The sequence below is a fragment of the Phalacrocorax aristotelis genome, chromosome 1 (assembly GCF_949628215.1).
Source record: "Phalacrocorax aristotelis chromosome 1, bGulAri2.1, whole genome shotgun sequence".
NCBI lineage: Eukaryota > Metazoa > Chordata > Aves > Suliformes > Phalacrocoracidae > Phalacrocorax > Phalacrocorax aristotelis.
Genome location: NC_134276.1, coordinates 24,315,601 through 24,343,208, shown reverse-complemented (window position 1 = coordinate 24,343,208; position 27,608 = coordinate 24,315,601). Strand labels below are relative to the sequence as shown.

General features: G+C 40.1%; 1 protein-coding gene across 1 annotated transcript in view; it reads left to right on the top strand.

The window, feature by feature from the left end:
- Positions 1 to 2,119: 2,119 nt before the first annotated feature.
- The window catches only part of UBL3 (ubiquitin like 3), a 58,478-nt gene continuing 32,989 nt past the window's right edge, over positions 2,120 to 27,608 (top strand). Inside the window, exon 1 of the mRNA XM_075084473.1 lies at positions 2,120 to 2,904. Coding sequence (XP_074940574.1) covers positions 2,878 to 2,904 — 27 coding nt within the window. The 5' untranslated portion in view covers positions 2,120 to 2,877. The remainder of the gene's footprint in view (positions 2,905 to 27,608) is intronic.

Sequence of the window (27,608 nt, the reverse complement as noted above, 5' to 3'; positions counted from 1 at the left end):
TGCTACAAGGTACTATACAACCATATATCAAGGGAGAGTCACAGTCACAGCATCGTTTGATTTGGAAAGGACCTCTGAAGGTCATCTACTCCAAACCCTGCTCAGGCAGGGTCAGCCAGAGCCAGTTGTATTTTGAGTATCTCTGCAAGCAGAGGCTACACAACCTCTTTAGGCAACCTGTGTAGTGTTTGGTCACACTCACAGTAAAAAAAATTCTTCTTTTGTTCAGATTAACTTTAATGCTTTTTATGTTGCCCCATTGCTTCTCGTCCTGTCAGTGGGAAACAGCCTGGACCCCTCTTCTTCATTCCCTTCCACTGGGCACTTACACTGATGAGATCCCTCTCTTGCCTGGGATGAACAGACCCGTCTGTCAGCCTCTTCTCCTGTGAGAGATGCCCCAAAAGTATGTTCCAAAAACATAGTCTCTAAGCAAACTAGGCTGACAAGGGAGTGATGTGCCCAAAGTCACACAATGGGTGATGGCACAGGATCCTCACACAGGCCACGTGAGTGGGGCCACTTCTGCTGGCCCCCAACTCTTCTCCTAGGCATCAGATGGGGCTGCTTGCTGTCAAATCTGCCTTCTGAAGTTGGTAGCTTCATGCTATTTTGGAGCAGAGTATAAAGAAAAGAATTAGAAACCCTGTGAGGGATGGTGTCTTGCCAGGGGTTTCCTTTGCTGCATGGAGTCATAGAGGAGAAAGGCAGCCTCAAACTTGTAGTATTAAAGGGAACAACTCTGTCTTAATTTCCTGTGGTTTAACATGAGATCTGCCCGTGAAGGAACCAGGCTCCATCTGTCACAAGCTCCATCTACTTGATTTTCTTGATTTTTTTTTTTCTTGGGCACTTTTACAGTACCGGCATATGAACGTGTCTCTCCGCACCTCTCCCAAAAGGTCTACTCGTTTCTTCATTTAATAGATCCACACCTTGTGTAGGATTTTTTTGTGTCTTCGAGGTGGGATGCATTTTTCATCAGGCACAGACTTTTTGTTGAACGCTGGCATCTGGGAGCAGCCTGGAATAAGGAATAAAATACCTGTTACAGACACCATTTCAGATAACCTGATGCCGTAGCGAACCAGGATGGCTTCTGAAGGGGACATTTTACATACTAAATGCCCTTTCTCCAGATGTTTCCAAGTCAGCAGTCATCGTTTCCACTGCGAACCTTACAGGAGCCTTTTTCATTAATAGAACTACAGTTTGAAATAAAACCAAACCCAACCTTGATATTTCAAACTCTAAAAAATAATGTAAGAAACGAAGAATACAAAGAAATGCTGTGCACATTTGCAGATCTGGGGTGCAAAAAATCAAACGACCCAAAAACAATAAAATGAAATTTTTTTTTTTGGAAGCTGTCCAAGAGTGCAATACACAGCCCCCGTGCCAGGAACCAGATCCACGGAGAAAGGGCTGCACGGGGAACCCCAAACGCCCTGAGGAAGCCGCAGCCGCCCTCGGGCAAACAACCATTTATGTGGTATTTGCCCGGGGCGGGGGGAGGGATTGGGGTGCCTGATGGCAGAGTGGGGAAGCGGCCCCGAGGCCTCGGCGTCGCCCCCGGGGACCCCACGGTGCGCCCCCGCCCTCTGCCCGCCGCCACCTCAAGACGAGCGCGGGGCGGTGGCGAGCGGCCCCCCCCGCGCGGCGAGTGGCCCGGGGGGACCCGGCGGAGGCAGCCCCGCACCGCCGTGGGCCGCTTCCCCGCCCTAGCAACGGTTGCTAGGGTAGCGGGGGCGGGGCTGCGGCGCGGAGGGGCTTGACCAAGATGGCTCCGCCCCGCTTCCCTCGGCAGCCTACAAGCCCCATGGTGCCGCGCGGGGCGGCGGCGCGTGACGCGACTGGAGCGGGGGAGGCGGCGGCGGCGGAGGAGGAGGCGGAGGGGGTCCGTCTCTCCCCTGCCGTGTCCCCTTTCTCGGCTCGGCAGACGCCATGTTGGTTTGAGCCGAAGATGACAGGGGGCGGCTGCGGGCGAGGATCGCGCTGAGGACCGGCACCTCCGGCTCGCAGCGGGACGAGGCAGCGCGGCTCCCGGGGGCGGGAGGGAGGGAGGGAAGGGGGGGCGCCGCTGCCGCGCCGCCGAAGGCGCCCGGAGCCGCCGGGGGACGAGGGAGGGCGGGCTGAGGAGGAGGAGGCGGCGGCGGCGATGCGAGCGGAGACCTGAGGCTGCGGCAGGCGGCCGCCGTTGAACGCCCCCCCGGCCCCTGCCGAGTGCTGTGGCCGCCGGAGCGCCGCGGGGGAGGGCTCCCCCCGGCCGCCCCTCAGGCAGCGCTCCCCGGCCCGTCGCCTCGCCAGACCCCGTTACATGTCGCACATCGCCTAAGTGGGGGCCCGAAGCCCGGCGTCCTCCCCAGCGGCCCCGGGCCCACCCCGCCGAGGGCAGGAGCGAGGTCCTGCCTGCCTGCGCTCCCGGGTCGCCTGCGCTGACTGAGGAGGTGACTTGGACGCACCATTATCCTGTGAATCATCCCGTCGTCATTTGTCAAGGCTGGGAGAGAAGGAAGAGGGAGAGGGGGGGGGAGAAAAAAAAAACCCGCACGCAGCTCATGTGGCGGTGTAGTCCTGCCTGGTCTACCTGGCACCGCTGGTGCTGCCGCCGCCGCCGCTGACAGGGATCTGCTGCCATCTCTGGTCTCCCGCGGGCTCCTCTGGCTCGGCCCCGGCACCGCTGGCCCCTGGATACTTCTCCTCAGCCGGCCGCCTTCCCCGCTGCGCATCGGGCGCCTCTCTTGCCTAGGGGACGTGGAAGTTGCTGCCTCCGACATTGACACCGTTTTGCTTCTTGAAGCTCTCCGGCGGGCTGTTCTTGGTGCTTTTTAATTTTTTTTTTTAAGTTGATTTAAAGCCATTTAGGGTAACATCAAGATGTCCAGCAGCGTTCCAGCTGATATGGTAAGTATATTCCTCCTTATTTAATAATATTAATATGGAGTAGCGTTTATTTAGTCTTGTTTTGGCAGAGAAGATGAAAGAAGAGGGGCGTGGGGAGGGAAAAAAAAAAAGATCTCAGTTACATATTTAAAGAACAAAAAGTTCCCAGTTTAAACCTCCCCCCTCCCGCCCCAGATGCAGGTTCTGCTTTGCTTTTTGGTAGCGTAGTGGGAATTCTGCAGCGTCGCCTTCTGTGTAGCAAGGGAAGGGGGGGATGGATGCCTGCTCTCTCTTACCTATGGCAGTTAAGATCTGACTGCTCTTGCTTATTTCGGGTATTTATTTTGTGGGGAGAGGAATACGAAGTAGAGCATTCAGAATTACTTACTCGAACCGTTTTCCCCCCTTTTTTTTTTTTTCTTTCTAACCAGCTGAAATTCAGTCTCAGCCTTCCTCCTTTTCTTCTCTCAAACTTCGCTTGTTTCGTACTGACGCTTTGTCTTCCGATGTTGATGGGAAGTTAATCTCTTCTCTTGCTGCCGGGTCAAGAGCGAGAGAGAAATTCTCATGCACTTATTTACATGGAGAGGTCCTTTGTGCACTAGCTGCAATCTGGACATTTTTCAAGGGCACTGCTAGTACTTATGGCGGACTGTACTTCAGCCTGTGTTGGGTACTCGACTCGGTACATTTAAAATAGGAAGGTGTAGCAGGGCATGAGGGGGAGGGTGAACCAGGTCTGCGAGGTAATCTTCCATTCAGCACGACTTTCCCCATTTGTATATATTTCCATAAATCACTGTATTGGAAAAAAAAAAGTTGTGGCTGCAGTTTGAGATGTTAGTTCCTTATTCTTACGGCAGAATATTTGCTCATATCTCCCCACGACTGTCTCACTTAAAGGTACGTTTTTTCTAAAAGCAGCAGACAGGTCCATACTTCCCCCTCCCCCGGATGAATTTCTGTATTGCGAGTAAAACCTGCCTCGGTAGTGATAACAATTATAACCGAGTAGCCCTTGTTTCAGCCATCGGTATACAATCAATGGTGCACATGTATGACGAATAGGCTATTGAAATAATGGTACCCTTTAGTTGCTTACTTTCAGTGTTTCCTGATGGCTTTTGTACGGCAGTCAAAATGAGTGAATTCTGCCAAAAAAAAAAAGCAGAAATAATAAGATATAGAGGATGATCAAACGTGGTTTTAAACTCCCCTTTTTTTTTTTCCCCCATCTTTTTTCTTTTTTTTTTTCCCCCTCCTCTCTGTCGTTCTCAAATACTGTAAATAAATTTTGCCCCCTGGAAGAAAAGGGTGATGAGCAGACTGTTGCCTCTGACTTCAAATCCTCTCAACTATCAATTTTCATATATTTCATTTTAGGATCTCTCTGGCTGTTAGAGTACTCTGAACCTTCTTCTCACTTCTCCTTCTAGCATTATATCACAGAAATCCTCTCCTTAGTTGTGGAGGGTTAGAGGCAAAACTCTTAGTGCTGCTTTTTTAAATTGCCTGGAGGGGTCCCTTGAGGGTGGCATGAAGCTCCCCTCTGACCCCGGGATGAACACACTGCCACCCTTCCACTGCTTCTGGGTCCTGCCTGGGAATTGTCATGCTGCCACTAGGCTTGTCATGTTTGACGTTTGACATTTTATACAAAATATATGAATTTCAAGATAGAAGCAAAGTAGTATTTCACCTGTGAAAACTATTTCCTTCTGATCTCATGATGGAATGAGAATACCGGTGACAGGGATAGCTAGGCCTAGCGATGCTCTGTTTCTTCAAATCAGGAAGAAGCTTGTTATACATAGGGATGTTTAAATACTGAGTCATTACAAAAACATTTAAATGAAGATGTTACCAATGTCGGTACAGTTTAACTGAACAAATAGACATATTCTGGTCTGTCTTAGGATCGTTTTCTTGAGTTTCTGCATTATTAGCTGCAAAAGTGAGTTGTAGAAATTCACGTTATTAAAGACAGCTAATAAATATTACTTCGGAAAAAGAGCATTTGAAAACTCATTTTGGGTCTCCTTTTGTTGACATCCTCCTTATTTCGAAGGAGCTTGTTCAGGAAGGAAAATGGGATTGTTACTTGATTGCTCTTTAAAGAGGAACACTTACCAGGCTGTCACCTTGTTTATATATGTTTTTATTTAGTGTAGGATTTTGCAGTTTGCGTTTCTCTTATCCACCCACTGTGTAATTTGCATTTACAGAAAAAATGATTTCCCATTTCTGTAGGAGTTGGCATCAGTGTGATGGAGTGTCATGTTACGAAGACTCTATCGCACTTAGTAAATCTGCTATGAATTACTTAGGTATTATAATAATTATGTTTCAAACTGTTTAGGTCAGATTCATGAACGAATCCTTGCATAAGAATAACAATAAAACTATTATAATTGCTGCTTCTTAAAAATGTGTTAATTTGTCTTCCCATGCCACCTTTGAGAATACTATGAATGCATGTATAGCAGAGCAAATTATCAAATCTTCAGTAAGCTTCGTACTCGTATGTAGGCATAATTTGATCCAGCCTCCTTTTATCTGAAATTTAATTGACTTTTTTCCAGAACTTCAGCAGATTTTACCAGCTAACCATTTCAACAACACTTCTTAAATAATAGACACAGTACTTTATCATTTGCATTCCACTAATAAATTGGATAGTGACACACCACATTCCAGGTCTTGTAAGTTTGTGGTGCATTATTCCTTAGCAATTTGTGCTACTTACAGGTTAAATCTCCACTCCTGGAATGAAAGCTGCTAATATTGACTTGAGTAGTTTCATTAACTTGATTAGGACTAGACATGTATAGAGCAGTGCTTGAAGACTATACTGCATATCTAGAGCCTAATTTTGTTTAATTTTTTACATAAGTACTGGCAATTGTAGTGCCAACAGGGCACATGTTCAGTAATTTCAGCAGGTAATTTATCAGTTTTACCATTTTGTAGCAGCTAGAGTTTGACCGTGAATAACAGCAGGGCTGTTGGCAAGTTGTATTTCTTTTGTAATAGTAAAGAGCCAAGAGGTGGTTTATGGACTTGTGAAGTTGATCACTCTGTTTTTTTGAGTGGACCAAATGAAAATGGTTTCATATTTGTTTAAACACTGTAGCTGACTATTTTAAAACAAGCTGTGAAAACCTACATTCAGTTCAGAAGTTATCACCGAATTGAATATCCCCTTTATTTCAGTGGAGTTATCACAAGAATCTAGGAAGCTGCATCTCTGTATTCGTGTGTCTGTGCTGCTACTTCTTACAGATACAATTCTTCAGGGATCTTAGAAGTTCACAGTAAGGGGCCTGTATGACTGAAAAGTATTACGGTGTCCACCGTTTCCTGTGTCGGTGCGTTTTATGTAGGTATGAAAAGGCGCTGCCAGCACTTTCTTCCTGGGGAGTTCTTTGCATGCTCTCTAGGATATCAAGTTATTTTTCTGTCTGAGTAGTAACGGAGTGATGCTTCTGGCTCATGGTGGAGGTTTTTTTTTTGTTTGTTTTGGGGTTGGGGTTTGGGTTTTTTGGCATTTAATAAACAGCAGAACACTGAAATCTATCAAACAGTTAAAGGTTTTCAATTTTATTATGTACAGCTATTGAATCCATATGCTCTACTTCAGAGATGTAGGCGGTATGGGAGAGACTATTTTTAATGAAACTGAATGTTTGGTGCGAGAAACTTGCAGACACCCGAGGGGATGGAGTCTATGGTCTAAAACACTTGGATACATGGACAGTGTTAGAAGGGGGCAATAGGTGGAAGAAGAATACAAACAGAAACCCTGCTCAGTTCATGTCTTAGTGTCAGCATCTTTAGTGGAAATGGGTAGGTGCATGCTCTTTTTTAAGGAAATTTAGTATAGAATGGTGATGAATAGCTTAACGTATACAAGGACTTCCTTTTTAATACATAGTAATGGAAGTTAACGGGGAAAAGGATGGATGTGTAACTGGTGCTACATCAGTAGGGAAATCTTGGCATCCAGGAACAGGGCTCAGCCAGGAGGGACTCAGGAGTAGCTGATTGTGTGGCATCTGAGTTTCGTTGTCCATTATTCTGTCTAAACAGTTCCTTCACTTAAGAATAATAAGTGCAGTATCATTATAACACTCTTGGAACATAGAAGGAAAATACTTTGTTCACTCATAGCATTTTAATGTATTGGAACAAAATGTAAGAAGCCGTGCATCTCTGTTCTTCTATTTTAACTCTTTTCCTTTTCCCTTCAGTAGATCCTTTCTTAGTTTTGAAAAGTATTGCATTCCCAGTAGCCTTTGTGTGTATAGTCATAAGTTAGTCCCTCAAGTTTGTTTGTTTTTTTATAATAAAGGTCTAATTATTTCTCTGTATTTTTCTTTGTACCCCCCATGTTGAAAGTTCTAATTCATTACATTCTAAGATAAAAATAGCTTATCTGTTTTTTCTGTATGGATATTTTTCCTTCTTTTCTTTGATTTTTTTTTTTTTAACTATTTGCTGATTTTAACAGATAGGAGTATCTTATCCTTTGTCATTCTCCATGTTTTGTTTTGGGTTTTTTGCCCCCTTTTGGAGGAGGAATTGGTGGGATCTGTCTTTGAAAGAAGATCTTGAAGAAGCGTCTTCCTGACTTCTTATATATTGAGCCAGCCTTTGTAGCATATTGCAGTGTTTCTTGTAATGAGATGAAGAACCTCCTTCTCTGTTATTTGCAGCAGTGGCCAGGGATAAACTTGTCAAAGCTGATGCTGAATGTATATATTTGGGTATACTTCAAAATTATTTATATTTACCATTTCACCCACCCACCTTTTCTCTTCCACAGATTAAAAAATATTTTACCTATTTATCTAACAACCAAAAAGAAATATCTTGGTAATGACTGGCATTTTTATGCCTCACACTGTAGTGGAAATTCCACAGCATCCTAACACATTAAACATACTCTGAAACAATGTTTGCATGTCCATTATCTCATTTTCTTCGGGGATGAACAGCTCTAACCTGTGGATGAGAGAATGACTGATACTTATGCTGAGCCTTGGTGCAGCACTGTACTTCAGATGGAAGTGTGGGCTGGCAGTATAAACTGTTCCTTCCTTCCTGCCACCCACCCTTGTTGTTGTTGTTACCTGAATTGGTTTCTCTCTACTTTTGTTGTCTAACTCAGCGAAGTACTGGCGGCGATGTGTAGTGAAGGACACTTAACTCCTCCCTTCTTGGGAATGCTGGGAAGCTAGCAGTAGCTGCTGGCAGGTTCCAGCAGGACTGAGGCAAAAAAACCCAAATGCTGAATGTCTGAGTGTAGCAAAATGATCACCTCTACATCAGGAAGACTGAATTCCGCATGTTAAAAAAAACATTGCCAGACATAATCTGTGGGAACTGAACAGCTCACTCAGGACCTGAATGGGGACAAGTTGCACCTCTCAGATGTGGAATTAGGGACAACTTGAAGGTACCGGTAACCTGTATTTCACCTTGGAGCTTGTGACTGCTGTTTGTGCATATCTAAGCTTAAGTTTTAGATCATTCAAGGCCCGTAACTCTCGTCCTTGGCTTGGCTTAAGGCTGCAGTAGGACATTAGCCTGTTTGGATGTGGTCCTTGCAGCAGACTTGGTAAGCAATACTTTTATGATACTGTAAAGAAAATGGCTAAAGGCATGCTTTTCTGTTTTTAACTGAGAGTTCTTCTTGAGTGCAACTTCTGTCAACATTGAAAGCCATGATCATGGCATGTGCAGTAAGTGGGATTTACTTGTTTTATATTTCTGGCCAGTCAGCTTTGTCTCTAAGCAAAAGTCAGAATGTAAACTTTTGGTGATGTCTCTGTATGTGCTTATGCAATACTGAGCAGAACGGAGAGCTCAGTTTTGACTCAGCCTGCGAGTGCTACTCTAGCTTGCAGGAATCCAGAAATATCTGGAATGTGACTAATCATTCTTGTGGTTTTATGTAAAAGAGGTGGTACAGCTTATTTCCAATCTTTTCTTTGTACAGTATTAGATCCACTAACTTGGTTATTTCTCATCCTAACTCTGCTGAAAGGCAGAGCTGCTGATCAATGCTCTTTTCCGCATTAAGTCTGTTTTTGCAGCAAATAAGTGAGCCTACTGAAGTAGCAAGCTTTCCCTGCCAAAATTTTGCATGAGTAAACTTCAGCTCACCATAATTATTAAAGGGATATGAGTGCAGTGCTTTCATTTCAGAAGGTATTGAAAACAAGCAGAATGTTAATGAGAAACTTTAATGTAATTGTTTTTATGTCACATCTAAACTCCGAGACCCCAGCTCTTCATCAGCTTTAACATAATTTAGAGGTCTGTCTTTTGAAATTCAGCTATTGTTAAAAATTAGGCTGTAAATTCTGCTAGAAGGACAGCCTTTAATTTTTGGCAGCTGCTGTTATACATAACATTGCAGAACATCTTAAAGCAATGACTGGAACATTTTTCACTTGGTATACCTCCAGTCAAATTTAAGTTCACAGATGTACCACAAAGTGTTGCAAGCAGTGATAGTGAGGAAATACTGAGGGAAGAAAAGAATGAAGAATCAACACCCTGCAAGAATTAAAAAAAGTTGCCGAGACATCAGTTGAGGTTCTGCAAATAGCATTCTGTACTTCAATGCTAGAGTTTTTTCTATCTGAAAAGGAATTTGAGGTGGGAGAAAAGTTGCTAACAGGCTTTCTAAGAATGTAGAGAAAATTACTTAGGAGGTCCGTGTGTTTTTGAGAGTAACACTTAAAGAAAAAATTAAGACCACCTTACTTGTAGGTCTGCTGGTCCTCAAAAGTATAGTTCTGCTGAAATACTTAAATGTTGTTGCAGCTGAGTACTCTTACGTATTTGGAAATTTTGGTGTATCTTGCGGTCACTATCTGGGATTGTGTTTATCTCCTTGAGAGATGATAAATTTGTTGCTGCTTGTAAACTATCCACAGTGAAGGCAATGTCTCTATTTGTATTAAGACTCTGCAAGTATGTTGGAATCTGATTAGAATTAAAAAAAGTAGTATATATTTTCCACAAGTAGAAACTTTGTGTAGAATGAAGATTTGGCAGATTACACAGCTGTGACACAGCCATCAGCATCTTGTAGTCTTTTCCACTTTCTCTAAAGAAATTTGAAAATGACTTGCCAGTGACAGGATTACATTTGTGGGTTTGTTTCGGTTTGTTTTTTAAACTGAATCTCCCAAATAATTTCAAGTAAGAGTTAAATGGAAAGTTTGTGGTAGAGTTTAGCTGAGACTTTATTCCATTATATTGTTGTTATGGAGACAGACACAAGCAAGAAACTTCTTGAGTTTTATGTATCCCATATAAATTAACCAAGTCAAAACAGATTCTGCCTAGGAGTTTGGTAAGGTAGTTCTACTACCAGAGGATGAATCTGTGCCTTAGTGGGACGTAGGTACTTCATGCTCAACAGCACAGGGCTGCAATCTGGAAATGTTTGTGTTGGTGTCTACCTACTGTGACAGTTTTTGCTTTCTCATGAGAGCTGGCACAGATTACCCTTCAGGCTAATCTAATTTAAGTCAATGGCTTGGACCGCTGCTGAGGAGCAAAGGTGGTCTCATCCTGGAGTGCTCTTTAGCTGCAGCAGAGGATCTGGATTTTCATTGGTGAATCTATTGGCAGTTTGGGTGGGAATGAAAGCTTAGTTTTCTTTTTTCTTTAAGGGTGGTCCTGAGCTCTTCTGGATGCTTTACTGTGGCCTTCATTAGGCAATATTTGCCGTTTCATGTAGCATAAGAAATTGTCTTAAGCACTTGATAAAAGCGTAGTACCAATTTCAAAATAAACACAAGGAAAGTAATTGTGTTTTTCTTTCAGAGATTGAAATGAACAATGTGTTTCATCTAAAAAAGAGTAGTACTTCAAAGTCATATGCTGTAGCATTGGTTGGTATCTCCTCAGTGGAGTTATGATATGGTAATGCTTTGTGGTCTGGCAGAGATCCACATCACCATAATCTGTTTCTGATACTTAACATATATTTGAGATGGTACTACTTAATCTGTCTCTGGAATCTGACATATGTTTTTAATGTAGTGAAATAATGGAATAGTGGTAAAATAGTGAAGTGCGATGTTAGTCAAAAGCCTAGTAAGGCGGGTGTATAAATTTAGGCTTCTCTTCTTACAGGTACTTTAGTGCCAATCTACATGTGAATATATGTGGCATATGCTAGTAAGCCTCAGGAAAGTTATTATAAATTATATTACTATAAATTGATTCTTCTAAAATAGTAGTCCTTTTCATTATTTCTTTTAAGATTAAATACTCTAACATTTTTAGACATGCTTATCTTTTTTGTACTATAAGGGACTGACTAGAAGTCTTCGTAGGCTTTTGAAGCCTGAAATACCTAGTTGCAGTATTGTTTTTTTTACTTCTAGAATTCATATTTTTATGGGCAGTAACATGAACATAAAAATAAACATAATTCTTGATAGTGTTCTGTGGTTGTATTTGATGCGCAACACATTACTTAAGGCATATGAAATCTGAATATTTATGTCATTTTGCCTGTGAATGAATATACATTTAATCGGTGCAAAGGAGTTACACATCATAACAGCTGTGGGGTATGATAGTGAAAGCTTAGCTCTTACTTCTGAAGCTGCGTTATTGATCTGTGATGGAAATGAATTTTATTGGACTTGCATGTTTTAGTGATTTAAACTTTGTATACTTATATAGCTATTTTTGGGAACAAACCCCAAACTTTCAGAAGACTTTATTAAAAGATTGTAAGTGTGGGGAATAAATCTCCAGTCACTAACTCCGTATGATTCAGTAATAATGAAATTAACCTGAATTTGCACACAAAATTAATAACTTCCAATACCCATATTGCAGCATGTAAGTGGTGACGAGGATGTATTGCTGTATGTTTATAATTATAATTCAAAAGCTGCTCTCTCAATAGAGTTGTGTACTCTTTTATGAGGACTTCCTACGTTTTCACTTGTGTTAATTTTCTGGATTTCAACTGTCGGACTGCGATGTCCTATATTAAGCAGGACTAATTGTGGCGCGGCATCATGTACGCGCTGTAGCTGGCCCCCGATAGTTGCTCAGTGCGTGTAGTGCTTCGGGTAAATCCCTGCCTGAGGTTGGCCTTGCACTGGTTTGTGTGCTTGGGACACTGGCATTGGCGGTTTAGCTGTTCTTGTGAATGCCGAAGGAGATACATTGCTTTCCCTGTTACACAAAGGTCACGGTAATATTTCTTGGGGTCATTTCAGTTTGTATCTCCAGTCAGGAGGTCCGTGTCTATAAGGTGTAGGGCTTATCTGGCATGTTACCTTTGGCCACAAAAATGTATAGGGATTGTTCCCCTTGAATATTCAAAGATTTTTTCTGTAACAAAATGTGCTGTATTCTTCATGCTATAGATTTCCAAGAAAAGCTATTTTTTGAAGACCACTTTTATAATTTAAAGATGTGGTATTTTATGTGTCAGTTGTATGCTAGTTCACTTCAAGCTGAAGTACAAAGGAAGGGAAGCTTTTTATCTCAAAAATCTTTAAAAATATGCTAGTGCATATTTCTAGTCATCTAGACACAAGACTGGGGTTTTAAGGTACAGTATGTCAGATCTGGCACCAAGAGAACGGCTTGTTACTGAGAAATTAGACTTTGTCTTGATGATCTTGTTTTCATACTAATGGCAAGATGACAAGGAGCTCTTATTAAAGAGAAACTGCAACTGTGTTTGATTTCTGTCTGCTTATTGCCTCTGGCCAGTATAGTTTCATATGAATCAGGATTTCATGTAAATATAGAAATGGGTAGGGTTTTTCTCCAAATTACGTGTGTTTAAAATTATTTGGAAGTTTAAAATATCCACTGCAGTGGGTGGAATGCTAGGTAAACTGCAAGCAGGGCTGTGATGAGGGTTCCAGTGAAGGTGGTAGTGGGTATTAGCAAAATTGTTTTACCTTGGAGATGATCACCCTTCAATTGTGTTTCTTTTCACTAAGAAGGGAATCCTGTAGAAGGTGGTCCAGGGGAAGGGTGTAGGTGCTTGGAATAGGATAGCAGAGGGGTCCAGTCATGCGCTGTAGTAATGCTTTGCTAGCAAGGATCTCAAAAGTACTGATTTTTGAAATTCATTGTAAAAAGGAGGGTTGAAGCATGCGGTTTTGCAGTGAACTGTCATCACCCACCTCAGCTGGGGTGGTGGGACACACTAACTTTCTCCTACATGCCACTTTTTATGGGAATGAAAATGGGCCCTGTGCACCCATTTCTTCCACTTTGTGGATAGCCGGGGAAATCCCTATGGAGGGCTACAGTGCAGGTGCAGAATGCTTCCTCTTCTAGAACTCTGATGCTGGCACTTGATGACACTAGCGTATGTGCTCCTTGTGCTTACTGCAGGAGGTAAGTAGGACTTCAAAACATTTTAATGGGGAATCTGTGAAGTTTTGGTGGGGATGGATTCCAGAGCCACAGCAATATCTTTCCCTGAATTTACTATGAAGAGTATAAAATCTCTCTATAAAGAGCTTGGCATTTCTAAGCTGCAGTTTTCTTTTTCAGTAGAGGTTTGTGGCTTTTAAGCAAATACAGTTTATCAGGTATTTTTTTGCCACTGAGTGGTGGTATATGTACTGTAACACTAATTGTCGTACATGGAAAACTCACATTAAGAGGGGACTCCTCCACTTGTAAAATGAAGCACAAAACCAGTCATAAATACCAGGATCAAGACCGTTTAACAATATTTATCAATCCCATGGTAAGAAACCATAATTGTCTCTTCTTCCAGAACCATGTGCTTCCCCCTTCTCCTTACTCAGCACCTCCTCATTGTTCAGAGGCTGGAGCAGTGCTTTGCCTTCAGGAACTGCTCAAACTTTTCATGGAAGATAAGTCTTGATTAATCTTGAGCCTTCCTGTGATACTAGTCTCCTTAATAAGTACTTAAAAAAATATTATTTTTGGAAGATATGTGAGAGAAGAGGTTGTTATTTATCAAAAATTGTGGATATTGTGGAATGTAATTTCACTTAAATATACTCTTATGCCAGATTACTCTGCAGTAGAATTGCAGGGAGTGAAATCTTACAGTTTGAACGGCAGTCAGACAGAAACAAAATTCAAACAGGATCAAGATTTTCTTGTGTTGTTTTTCTGTTTTCTTTTTAATGACATTGCATATTTAGTTATATTTTGGTGAAATTTCTCTAGCCACCTCTGCTCCAGTGCATCTTCAGTGCCTGTCAGTCTTAGTCATTCAGAGTAGTTGTATTGCATGACTGTACAAACGCTTCAGTTAAGCCTGTGTGCTCTTTGCTGATGTGAAGGTTTTATTCGGGAAGACTTATTGTGGACAGCAAGTTCATTAAAATGATGGAAAAGTCAATAAAATATTTATACATTGATAGAGGCTCTCAAGAACATTTGGAGAAGGGTTGTAACCATATTTGTTAATGAGTTGTAAAAAGCAGGTTTTGAGGCTAATGCTTTAGGGGAAGCTGGTTTTCATACAAGTTTGTTGTAAGGTAGATTAGTATTTCTTCCAACTCTCATTATTGATTGAGAATCACATGATTTTGCAGAAGTGTTTTTGTTCATCTTTCAAAGAAACTGAAATTCTGAGCACTTTATTTTCAAATATTGCCTTAATATAGCTGTCAATTCTCATGTTCCTACTTTTCCGATAGCATGCTATCAGTTTAAATCTGAAGCAATTTCAGCAGAAGAAAACAAACCTATAGCAGTTTCTGATGTTCAAGGACTTGGGGATTTAGTTCTAAACTACCTCCCTCAAATTCTGTGGTTTTGGGTTTTTATTTTTTGTTTTGGGGTTATTTAGGAAATTAAATGTGGGAAATATGGCTTGACCTATCCATAGAGCACAGAATGATTATCAGGTAGTGCCTTTATCTGCAAATGTGCAGCTTGGTAGATTTCAAACTCAGCTTAAAAAAAAAAAAGGGGCGGTGGGGAGGCAAGCACCAAAGTGAATAATTCAGAGTGCTGACTAAGGCCAGATAAGATGGAGTGAAGGTAAATAGTTTCCTGCCTTTTATAGCTTATACTGCTGGTGTGTATCAGTCCTGACTTTGATGCTTAAGTAAGTGTCCTAGGTTATGAATTTTATTTATAATGAACATGTGGTTAGGAGGTGATTTCATTCCCATTTGTGCTTTTCTGAAAAAAAAACAAAACCCCAACAAAAAAAAAACAAACAAAAAACCAAACCAAACTTGTTTTATCTGGTAGTTCTTAGCATGTAGAAATGAAGACCAGACGGAAAGAAAATTAGTGTCGTTAGTGCCTCTATTAGTACAGTTTCACATTTTTTTTTTTTCTTCTAGTAGACATTGCTTTGCAGGAGATGGAAGATAGAGAATTATACTTGAATAAACACAGCATTTTCTGCAGTCTTTTGTATCACATAATAGTTTTTCTTGTAAAATCAGACTGCAACATGTTCCCAAAAATAGGATACAGGTTTTTTTAGGAAGAACCATAGCTCTTTGTTTTCCTGTACTAAAATCACCTATTCAGAATCTTAAAATACAGTAGTCTTGTATTTTTTCTGTCTTCAGCTCTGGGGTATAGCCAAGAGTCGTCTTGTGGTGCTTTATTGGAAGCTGTATTGGCTAACCCTAGAGGGCTTCTGGAGCTGTTGGGATAGGGAAATCTTTTGAATGGTTTCAAAGTAGTTCTTGCTGGGAAAGGTGGCATTCACTTTCTCATGTGGGCTTTTTGGACTGCTTGCTGTAGCAGTCTGTAGGATGGGTGGTGGTAGCAGTTGAAAGGAGCACAGAGAAGCCAAATCATGATTACACAACCATCTAGTGACAAAAGTACAGGCACTGAACATACTGTCAAAGCTGTCATGTGTATTTTTGGGCAGTAATTTGCTGTACAAGCAAAAGGGGCAGCAAGAAACAGTCAAGGAATTGTCATAATTTTCTCTTACCGTGCATAGGTTTTGTATCCCTAATGATGAAATTCCATTTAATGAAGTTTTTAATGTGTCGGATAACAGGTTTCTGATGAAGGACATCCTCGCCCTTCTTCTGCCTGCTGGACACAAACATATCCAAATCCATCCCTTAATATTTGTATTTTCAGTATTGGTTCTGAATGGAGGTAGAAAAGCAGTGTGTGTTACTTTGCTGGGTGGAAAAATTATTGAGATATGTCTGTCTAAACATTATCTCACCTTCTAGCAAAAGTAAATCTTACATTACCAAATATAGCCTCGAAAGCAATAAGACTTTGAAGAGTTGATTCAATTGCCTAAACATGGTGTTTAGTGCCAGTTGGCACATGCCAGTGGGACCAGGATGGCCAGGGAGAGCAGGCAGCCGTGACACGGGAGTCACAGGAAACCCATGCCCTTCAGCAGCAGCAGCTGCATGTATGGGGGGACTACTTTACAAGGCCTGAAAATAGCACTAGATATATATGTTTGGGTAATCCTTTTTGCTGTTGGGGCTTTGTAAAACCTCATTTGCAACACTTTCATATTGGTTTCTGGTAGGTTGTCTTTTTCCTAGCGTAAATTCATTACGTAGTGCTTCAAAATCGTGAAATATTTTAATTTACAGTAAATGACAGTTCTACCAGCTTTGTTATTTCCTACAGAAAACTTCCACATCTATGGCTGTGAACACTGCAGTGGAAAGGAAATTTTCTGGCATTCAAAATACATTTCTTTCCTTTTAGCGTGGCAGATCTTCCCCTTATTACAACTATATGGAAATGTGAGTAGTTGTAGGTGTACTACTGCTTGTTGTGGTGAAGTAGGTACAGTGTGATTGCAGATCTTTGCCAAGCATGCTCCAGTCTAAGCTAAGCACATCACCTCTTAACATATCTAAACTTAAATTTTCTTCTTTTTGTCACAGTAAATTTAAAAGTAAATTAAGTTACCAAACAAATGAAAATTTCTGTACAGCTGGGTTAATTTTTAAAATTGTCTGAAGTTCTTGAAAGTGCATTATCCATGCTCTTCATAATTTGCTGTATAAAATTGGACTTGAGTGGTCTATTCTAAATGTCAGAGCAGACATGTAGTGTATTTTTGCCTAAGTGTGTAATCATACTTGTGGAGCAGGAGAGAAAGGATATTGTGTATACAAATGCTACGATGTTTTAATGATACTGAATTTTTTGGTAAGAGACTTGCAAAGAAAGTCAGATATGTTCTTTTTTTTTTTGTTAAATTAAAGAGGCTTACTACTTGAAGCCTGACAGGTTTCTCTTGACATTTGGCCCGGAATGTTTGCAAGATATTTCATACCCTCAGAGCAAAATGAATATGAGTAGGTTGAAAATTTATGCTTACATAATTAAATAATGAAGATGCTTCAGCATTATATAAATTACGAATGCAGGGAAGCTTGTTATCGTTACCCTAGCAAGGTTTCTATTGTATACTGGAATAAATGTAAAATGTATCAAATTGCAGGTATGAAATTTACATTTTGGAGGGCAGCTTTTGATACTTGTGTATTGCTGAAGGTTGAGTTAGATTGAATGAAGTCTTTATGCTGTGTTTCACATTAGCACTTTAGATTTGGCTCAATTTAAGTTTTGAAACATTAGTTTTGCATGCATGGTGGGGTTTTCTGCTTGTTTCTTTATTTTGGCTTTTTTTTAAAGTTAAGGTAGAAATCTAATGCTCATAAATGAAACCTTTCCAGCATAAATTCTTGCAGTGTTTGTAAAAGGTGAAACAGTATCCAGGCTTCTTCATGATTATCTTGAAACTAAACATATTTTGTATCTGCATACTTTAAGCAAAATAAGATGGAGCCTTTAACACTTCATATTACGAGGAATTTAATGTAGAGGAATCTTTATATGGTAACTATAAATAGATGTATATCTAAATATAGTCTTCATTCCTTTGACAAGACCTATCTTTGCATTTGTGCTTCTAGCAGACCTCTTTTGGAGGGTTAGATTTCACTACTGAATGATCAATCAAAAACTTACAAAGTAGAATTGATAAATCAGGAACCCTGGGAATAACAATTGACCTGAAGAGTCAGATTTTTTTTTTAATCATTTTTAAGTATAAAGAAGCAAAGAACCTGCAGCCCTCAAGTAAATTTGTTCAACTCGATCTGTTTTCTGCTGTGGATACATGGCTGTTACACTTTATAATACAGCTTCTATTTGTGGATGAGTGTATCATGGTTGCTGAATGCAGGCAGTTTATTCAAAAGACTTTTATTGTTCAAACTAAGCTGAAAATGATCTGTTGGATAAAGCTGTGACCTAGTTCTGGATTTCCATGCTTTGGAAAGCCTTATATTGCCAAATCTGTGCACGTGTATGTCTGTTTAATTCTTCTTCCTTTTCTTTGAGAACTGATGATTAATAAATGATTTTTAGGTTAATAGTTACATATCTATGAATAGAATGTGCAAAATCTACTCAATGCTAAATTTTAGGGTTTGATTTTTGTGGCAAGAGAATTTTTCACTCAATGTAATGTATTAGGTTAGCCAACCTAACTCATGCTGGCTCTGAAGTAAGTATCATGCATATTTGTAGCATCAGCATGCTACGTATGTAGGGAGAATTGACTGCTTAATATAGTTAATAATGTTCGCATTTCTTTTTCAGGAATGGTCAAGTCTCTGTAAATGAGCAAATTTATTGTTAAGACATGTACGAATATTATAGATTTTAAAAATTAGAATTAAGAATTGCAGTTAGCAATTATGTTCTGTGTTTTGCTTTGCTTTTACATTTGTGAAATATGGGGCTGTGCTACTTCTAATAGCAGATTGACCCCATGTTGAGCTTGACTTTTGGGGCATCAAATCTCCTGGTTAAGAGTTCACAGGACCGACAGATGTTTATTTGCAAGTTTAAGAAAAATCCCTAATACAAAACAATATTTTCTGACAAGATACCTTCACTTTTCCCTATACCACGTGAAAAGGTTAAGACTTTGATTTATAAAGTGATAGAAGGGAATTAAACTTGTTATTTAAAACAAACTAATCTCCTTTCCCCCCAAACCCTCTGATGTAAAACAAAGATGATGGAATTACTCTTTTCTCTGTGAAAATTGAATGTGGTGGCATGGCATTACATGCCAAAGGAGTATATATAGAAGGCAGCTTGGTGCATATATGAATGAGGGGAAATGATTTTTATTTTTTGGGTTTTTCTTCCTAACAAGTAATATAACATTCAGGCATGCCCCTAGCTTTTTTCCTTGGCATGACTCTAACTTTTTTTGCTTGAGGTACAAGAAAGTAACCCTAAAACTCCTAATTTTTCTGAGCATGGATTTTTTTTTTTCTCAGACAGTGGAAGTGTGTTTCTATAGAAACATGGGTTTTGTTCTAAGTATATGTACTACAATAAATGCTTAGTTTTGTTTCATTTGAGAAGTATTCTAAGGCTGTTTAAATATTGTGTCTCAGTTATGTTAAAAAATTATATTTGGAGACTGAAGCAAAGACCAATTTCATAACCTGTGCCACCATCTGTTAAATATACCAGAAGCTTATTTTTTTTCTGGGTGGTTTTAGCCAGCTGTCCATTTTGCACTGTTGCCTGGATGGAGGCGTGCATTTAAGAATAACACAGTAGGCTTTCTGTGAGTTGACAAAAAGGCTTTTTTAGTTTGATCTGAGACTCCTTTAGCTTGTCTGACACTTCCTTATATTTAGTCTCTGGCTGAGGAATGTATTTGAAACCTTTCCCCTGTTGCACTCCTCTAGTCTGTGCTTTCATCTTCTCCCGCTTAGGTCTGGAGCTGCTCCACAGGACATGACATGTGCCTTCTCACTGAACCCTCCGCAAGGCATGCGGATGTATTTGCTAGCAGCAACCCAAAGACCATTCTAATCCTATTGACATCTAACCCAAGTGGCATTTCGTTAATCTGTCTGGCAGTCTCCTTTCTTTATCTGACCCTATGAGATGATACAGATTTCTGTAACTTTATTTTCTTTTGGATGAGTGTTTCAGGATGGTAATACAGACCAGTAGAGTTCACTGAAATAATTTTCCCTTTTTCAGTGCTGTCTTCATGATAAATAAGACCTATTCAATAACGGCATCAGGGTGACCTGGAATATTTTAGTGTTATGCTGTTGTTATTCGTAATTATAATTTATATAAGGGCAGATGACACAAGGAGAATTTTGGTATTTACAGAAGTCTGGAAAGAAAATTGTTGCAGGTCATTTAATCATTCTATTCTGCTGTTCAGTTTGTAGCAAAACAACCTGTATTCAGAAAAAAAAATAAATTGCAGAAAATTGTTTAGAATTAGAAACCAGCTTTTTGCTGACTGCAATTTAGAGTGGGCTTTAACTCTAAAATGAAATTTTAGAAATTAATTTTCTGACTTGTTCAGGAGTTATGCTTCTTTAAAACTGTAAAATAATGCCCAAGTAAAATCTAGCAGAAGTCAGCTGAAGAGATTACCTGAGGCAATGCACTGCATTTTCTTATTTGGTTTTCCACGAAATACATTGTGTGCTGCATCTGATCACTCACATTTAGAATGGCAAAGCTCCTTTTGTTGGCTCACTCTGTTCTGTCAGGTTGAGACTGTTGGGTTGGGAAAGGATTTGGCTTCACTTCATGTGGAAATCCTTGTTTGTTTATTCTTCATCACAGAGTTAGCTAGAGGTGTCTGCACCACTTAAAAGCATGAAAATTCTGAGTTCAACGTTGTCTATGAAAAGCCCAGTATATTCTCATCCTGTCATCCAGCTTCATTTTCTGACCTTCTCAGAACAGCAGTGCTCTGTTTTGGCGCAGCTTGATGAAGTAGCATTTTGCTGTGTCTCCAGAGTGTAGATAAGCATATGAAATGGCAACAAGAATTTGTCGCTATTGTATGGAGGACATCTGTGCTACTAGTTGAGCTACGGTATCAAAATACTTGAAATGCTTGCTTTTCTTATATGCATGTGTCAGTTGGATAAACTGAACTTGAGAATTAATTGTATCCAGTCTCTTGCTGTTTGTACGTGGTTTGCTTTGGCTTAACTTTATTGGCCCAGCTCAGCAGAGGCTTATTCTAGGAAGATCAAGGAGCTCAAATCTATGCTTTTAAAATCTCCTTTGCCCCAGCCCTTGTCTTGAAAGTCTCACTGGAAGCTTTGTAGCTAAAACCAGGGTATATAAGGTGATTGCAAGACAGTCCATTTATCTGTTTTCTGGCAAGTGGACAGCCAAACCAAGCACTTATGCTTTCATTCAAATGTTTTCAGGAACCAGTGGACAAAATTGTGCTATAAGCTCTGTTTTGGCAATTCAGTTTCTCCTTCTTCTTTCCCATCTAGTCATTATGTCTATACATGACTAGCCATGTAACACTTGCCCTCCACTGGCTGTATTTCCACCATGCCCCTATAGTAGGATTTAGTTAGTGGTCATGCAGCCAAAAGAGGAATTGGCTGCTGAGTGATTTGATGGAGGAGTGTTCTACCAGAAATGCTCCCAAAGGTTTTCCATACATCCAGCTTAAAACCACTTATCTGATGGTATTAGGTTCACTAGATCTGACCTCAGCAAAGGAGAGAAAGTGGGAGCATCCCTTTCATCGATAGCCTGCATTCACACAAGTCCAGATGTAACAGAAAATGCACTCTTTTTATAAAAAGGCAAACTAGCTGAATGTTAGAGATACAAGCATGCTTACGTTTGTAACCACCAATGTACTGAGACAATACCAATCTCCAAGTAGGATCCTAACAATGAACGTAGCTTGAAGGATTTATTGCTTGTCATGCAAAACAGAAGCACTCTTTTTTGTGTGTGTGAATTGAATATTAATAGCAACAACCACATGAATATCTAAATAGTCTTCATTTTAAATAGGTACTGCTATTGTAAACCTCACATGGAACTAAGTAACCAAGAAGAGAGTTAAGGAAGTACATTCTTTCATTCTGATACCTTTCTGATGCAATATTTACTCCTTTCTCACACTGCTGGTGCCATATTTATTAGACATTAATCTCCCTACTGGTGCTGCTTTGTATGTGTGGGGAAACAAATCAGAGGAACAGTGAGAAATCTGTAGCAAAAAAAATCCTTTGGCCGGACGGAGGACATGAGTTTTAATCATATAATCGTTAAGGTTGGAAAAGACCCTCAAGATCATCAAGTCCAACCGCTAACCTATCACTGCCAATGCCACCACTAAACCATATCCTCAAGCACCAGGTCTACCCGTCTTTTAAATACCTCCAGGGATGGAGGCTCAACCACTTCCTTGGGCAGCCTGTTCCAATGTTTGACAACCCTTTTGGTGAAGAAGTTTTTCCTAATGTCCAACCTAAACTTCCCCTGGCGCAGCTTAGGACGAGAGGAAATGGCCTCATCGCTTGTTACTAGGGAGAAGAGTCAGACCCCCACCTCGCTACAACCTCCTTTCAGGTAGTTGTAGAGAGCAATAAGGTGTCCCCTCAGCCTCCTTCTCCAGACTAAACAACCCCATCTCCCTCAGCCGCTCCTCTTAAGACTTGTTCTCTAGACCCTTCACCAACTTCACTGAAAGATCTTAATAAAGATATAATGTGCATGAGTGTGGGAGGCATTGGAGGTGTTCACCTATTCCTGTAAAATGGTACTTTTTTGGTTTTGTTTAGCCCTTCAGCTATCAGTTGTAGTAATGAGATAATAGTATAAATTATTAAGGTAGAATAGAAGATTTTTTTTTCCTTTCTAACTCCCGGAATCTCATAGAAAATTTCTGAGTCAGAGGTTGTTGTAGAGAGATATAGTTCTATACCCGTAATAAATTATTTTTTCAGAACTTATTAATTGGGCTTAAACCTGTTGGTAGGCCTGCCAAACACAGTCTTTGAAGCTCTCTCAAGTTTAGCAGGACCTTGATATATAGAATGTGTTTAATACAGATGATATTCAAAAGTAAGAAAATCTGTATTTATAGATCATGGAGTCCTAAGGTTAGATGAGACCTCTGAAGGCTGTGTAGCCCAAAGCAGAGCTTGCTGCGGTGGTGGCTCAAAGCAGGGCTAACCTTAAACTTAGATCAAGTTGCTCAAGCCTTGTCCGCTTGAGGTTGGACTGTGTCCAAAGACGCCGATTCTGTCGCCTCTCAGGGCCAGAGTTTAGAGAGCTCTGTATGCCAGGGCTTAAACTACCTTCACTGGGAGGGTTTATCTGCATGTGCAGTGCGAACTTCCCTTGCTGCAGCTTGTGACCGTCAGGATGGTACAGTATTCTGCTAGATGCTTTAGTTCTTTGGACAAGGACTTGAAACCAAGCTACATCATAATTCCTTGTATTTTAAAGTCTGTAAGTGATTGATGTGAAGTTTGCAGCAGACAGGGAGCTTGCCTGTGCACAAGAGTTTGAGGAGATACCTTTGAGGTTTTTTTTTTTTTTCAAAATAACTTATCATTCTGCATTCCAGATTTCCCTTCATTAGGGTAGTTACCCTCATCCATAGATAGAATGGTTGTGATTGTATAGATTTTTATTGAAAAATGGGCTTAGATGAAATACTGATAAAAATTGCCCATCTCGGTTATTTAGGTGAGAGTAGGAAAGAGAAAGTATGTTTATTTCTTGGGTTAAGAGGGACTTAAAAATAGCAAGACACTTCAATTAAAAATAGATAGCTAAAAATGAACAAAGAAAAGCATTCTCCCCAAATGCAAAACAGGTTCTTGTGTGTGTGAAGCATTGGAGAGGAGCTGTTGATAAGATTTTTGTAAGGCAAAACAATAAACAAGGAAAAGTTTATTCTCTTTTTGCTGCTCTTTGCAGCAGGAGCAATACTTTGAAAATGTATGCACAATGTTATGTTCTCCCTTCCATCTTTTTAGGTCAGAAGTTAACCTTTTGTTCCTTGCATGTATAGTAATCTGCATTTTGTTCACTTGTACTCTGTTTAATATGTTGGTGTTATTTTAACTTTAAGTATTCGAGCTACTGAAAGAATCAGAAAAAAGGGAAAAAGACACCATCAAAATGTCTTATTTAATCTGAATGGTGTCAGTGATAGTAAAAGAGGTGGAAAAAAGTACAAATTATGTTCTCTAAAATTCTACATTGCATGCGTTTCATAAATTTTTGAAAACATGTATTACAAGAGAGGTTCTCATCTCTGAAATACCCATCCTCGTGGAATTTGGTACTAGTTGCTGTAAAGAAGGAAGATCTTCTGGAACAGAATATTGCTCTTTGCTTTTAATGTGGAAGAGGAAAGGGGTGTCAGTGATATTGTCCCTGTCTGGATGAACACTTGATGTGTGTTTCGCTGTCCTGTGCTTCACTGTAGATGCTCTGCTTGGATGTCCGTGCTGCCGCTATACCTTGCTATTTGTATGTAACAAAGACTCTTTTATTTACATATCTGTTCCCCTGGCTTTATTTATGAAAACCCCTTCAGTTTTCTGAAGCATGATAAAACACAACTAATGTTCTTGGTTTAACTCTGCAAGGCTGTTGGGACCTGTGCTCCTCCCATATGGATAATATCACATGAAATGTACAGTCCCTCCATCTGTGTACTATCAAGCAGCAGCATCCTCACAGCAGGTTGTGAAACTGCCAGGTAGTATTTTAGATGATGTGACAGTATTTTAGATAATGTTTTTCACTTTATGACGGCTTGTGTGTGTCCATTTTGCTATCTCATTCTAATATCAAGTGTAAACAGGCAGTCAGTCAATGAAGAAAAGCATGTTTATAGTATTTACATATCAAGGGAATGTGAATGACTGCTTATACCTCGTGACTTTTTTGATCCTTGCAGGTTTACAGGAAAAAAATCTCCTTGCCTGAGACTCAAAGAATTCCTGTATTGGAAATAAAATTATGACATAAGAAGAGGCCCAAACCACCTATAAAGCTTGGTAGAGTCACTAAAGGGTTGAGGTAATAATCTAGGTAAGGGAAGCTTCAGAAGATCTTAATTTTAATGAAATGCCACTATGGGGTTTTTTGCCTATCTTCAAATATAAGTCATGAAGGTAAAAGTTCATGCTGTTTTAATGAATTTTAAAAATGACCTTTCTGTAATCTTAGTTACTGAAAGAAATAATTTAAAAAGCACAAAAAATACCTTCAAATCCCAAATGACTTTCTGAACAGATACATATTCCCTGCAATATGCTTGTTTTTCTAAACAGGTCCAAGCGTTGGTTTATTAAATTTACATTAAATTCTCAGTGCCAAGAGGGGATTATGAGTAAAATGAGAATTATTTTTAAGTAGGTTTACATACCAACAATTGAAAACATTCTGATATGACATGCCTTTCTTCCCTGGCCTTTTGCCGGGCCTAAAAGTTCTAAAATCCCTGGTCTGGTTGTGGGAAAAGCTATGTTAATTCAGGTATAATATAGACAGCCATATGGTACAAGAAAAAAACAGAGGAATTTTTTTTTAATTAGATAATAGTGGAGATACTGTAGACTACAGCATTTTACAGTGCCAGCTGGAAACTGTGCTGTGCCCCCTGCCAAACTGCTGAAGCTTCCCTTTTCTGAGCTTTCTTCATTAGGGCTTTTTTACAAGTTCCAGTTCCCCTAAGCACAGGGATAGTCCATCCCAATAATTGGGAAAATGAGCAGATGTGCCAGTAGACTGTCTTGGTTAAACAGGGAACTCGTTGCATCATTAAGCCTAAGAGGTAGTGCTTAATGGTTAGTTTCTTACCTGCATGTTGGTTACCAGCAGACTCACAGGGGTCTGTTGTAGGACCTAGATTGTTTAATAGCTTTATCAGTGACCTGGAAGAGGAGACAGACTCCTTATGTTTGTGAACACCAAACTGCAGGTGCAGTTGACCTGCTTGAGGGCAGGGCTGCTGTTCAGAGGAACCTAGATAGGCTAGGGAATGGGGCAGCAGGAACTTCATAAAATTCAGCAAGAGCAAATGTCTTGCACCTGGGGTGGAGTAACCTCCAGAGCGATGTGTGCTGGGTACTGACTGGCTGGGGAGCACAGTGGGCAGATGTGAGCTGCTGGTGTGTCTTGGCAGGAGTGAAGGCTAACAGTGTCCTGGGTGATACCAGGAGGAGTGTAAACCAGGGAATTAAGGGAAGTGATTGCTCCCCATTGCTTGGCACTCAGCAGACTGCATCAGAGATATAGTGTCCAGGTTTGGATGGTTTTTCCTGTACCCCACTGGAGGAGGAGATGTATTGATCAGCTGCAGCTTGTTCAGCAGAGGCTGCTGAGGTGGTCTGGGCTGGAGCACCTCTCCTGTAAAGAGAGACTGAGGGAGCCAGACCTCTTCAGTATGGAGAAGAACTGGCTTTGGGGAGACCTAACACCAGCCTCCTAGTATTTACAAGGAGGTTATCTAAAAGATGGAGCCAGGCTCTTTACTACAGGAAAAAGGTGGGAGAATGAAGGGCAGTGGTCATAAATAAGAGCAGGAGAGGTTTTGAATTAAAGGGGGGGAAAATACTGTAAGAATAACTGACGGCATTATGGTTTTTTGCTTTTTGCATTCATGTATATGAAACTTTTTTGACTCATTCATAAGCTTGCTGCACACCTTCAGTGTTCAGGTTTACTTTCCTCTATACTGTTGCTTGCTAGAGAAGTCTTCTGGTCATAACAGTTAGTAAAAGAGCTTCCTCCTTTTCCTGATCCATGGTGAACCAAACAATCCTGTGCAACTTCTGATCGTATATATTTTACCTTTATTGGATAGCCAGCAGAATATACTGGGAAATAAAGATGCTTCATAAATTGGCCAAATCCTTAGGGTGAATGACTGCTTTGTTGTTAAAAATTACCTTGAAATAAGTTTTAATTAAATCTAGGTTAAGGTAAAATTCAAAAACATACTCTATTTATAATATTTCAAATAGACAATGTAAATGATATAAAGAACACGAATACAGAAATGGAAGAGAAGGTTACAGTTAACTGGTTTACATGAAGATTGAATCTGAAAGACCTCCCTCTTGTATCCAGATGGTTTGCCATATTTTATTTCTGGAAACCTACCTTGACAGGGATGCTGTCTTTTTGTGTTATGTTCCACATGTAGTTGCTTCCTCTGGAACCTCTTTAAAAAAACCAGGGATTAAAAAAAAATTAGAAATCCTGAAAGGCTGTGAACATATTTAATCTCTCTTGAAACATCTTAATTTATACTTCATAGAATGTCTTCCACTGTGCTAACACAAGTACTCTCTTGCTTTTTTGAAGATGGAATTGCAATTTTTTTAAATCAGGTGTCATTTTCAATTGTTTTTGTCCTGCTAATAACAACTAAAGAAGACTTAAAACTTCTTGTTCTTCCTTCTGTGCCCACTTTAATCTTTGAGAGAAATGTCATCTTCAACTACACCATCTATCTCTGTCCAATATTAATGTGCTTATTACTAACATCTAAATGAGATAAATGTATATATCTCACTGTTGGATGTAGATTTGGGACCAGGCATGGCAATAAAATACAGCTTTGGGGTGATAATGGATTTGAGGTAGTCTGTCCTTCAGCAATGCTATAACGTTATTTTATCTTGTTTTTTTCCCCCGCAGTGTCTTTATTGCATCTTCTTTAGATGACTCTCTTTTTTACTTCAAGCTTTCTTGTAGAGATTTTGCAACACACTGTTCTTGGTACTTTGCTGATTTGCAGTTGTGCACCCATCTCTGGTCTGTCTCTCCTTGCTACGACTTCACAAAATATTTGTGTTCAAAGACAGAACCATCTGCTGCCAGGTTTGTATGAAAACCTCTAGTCCAGGCTTGTC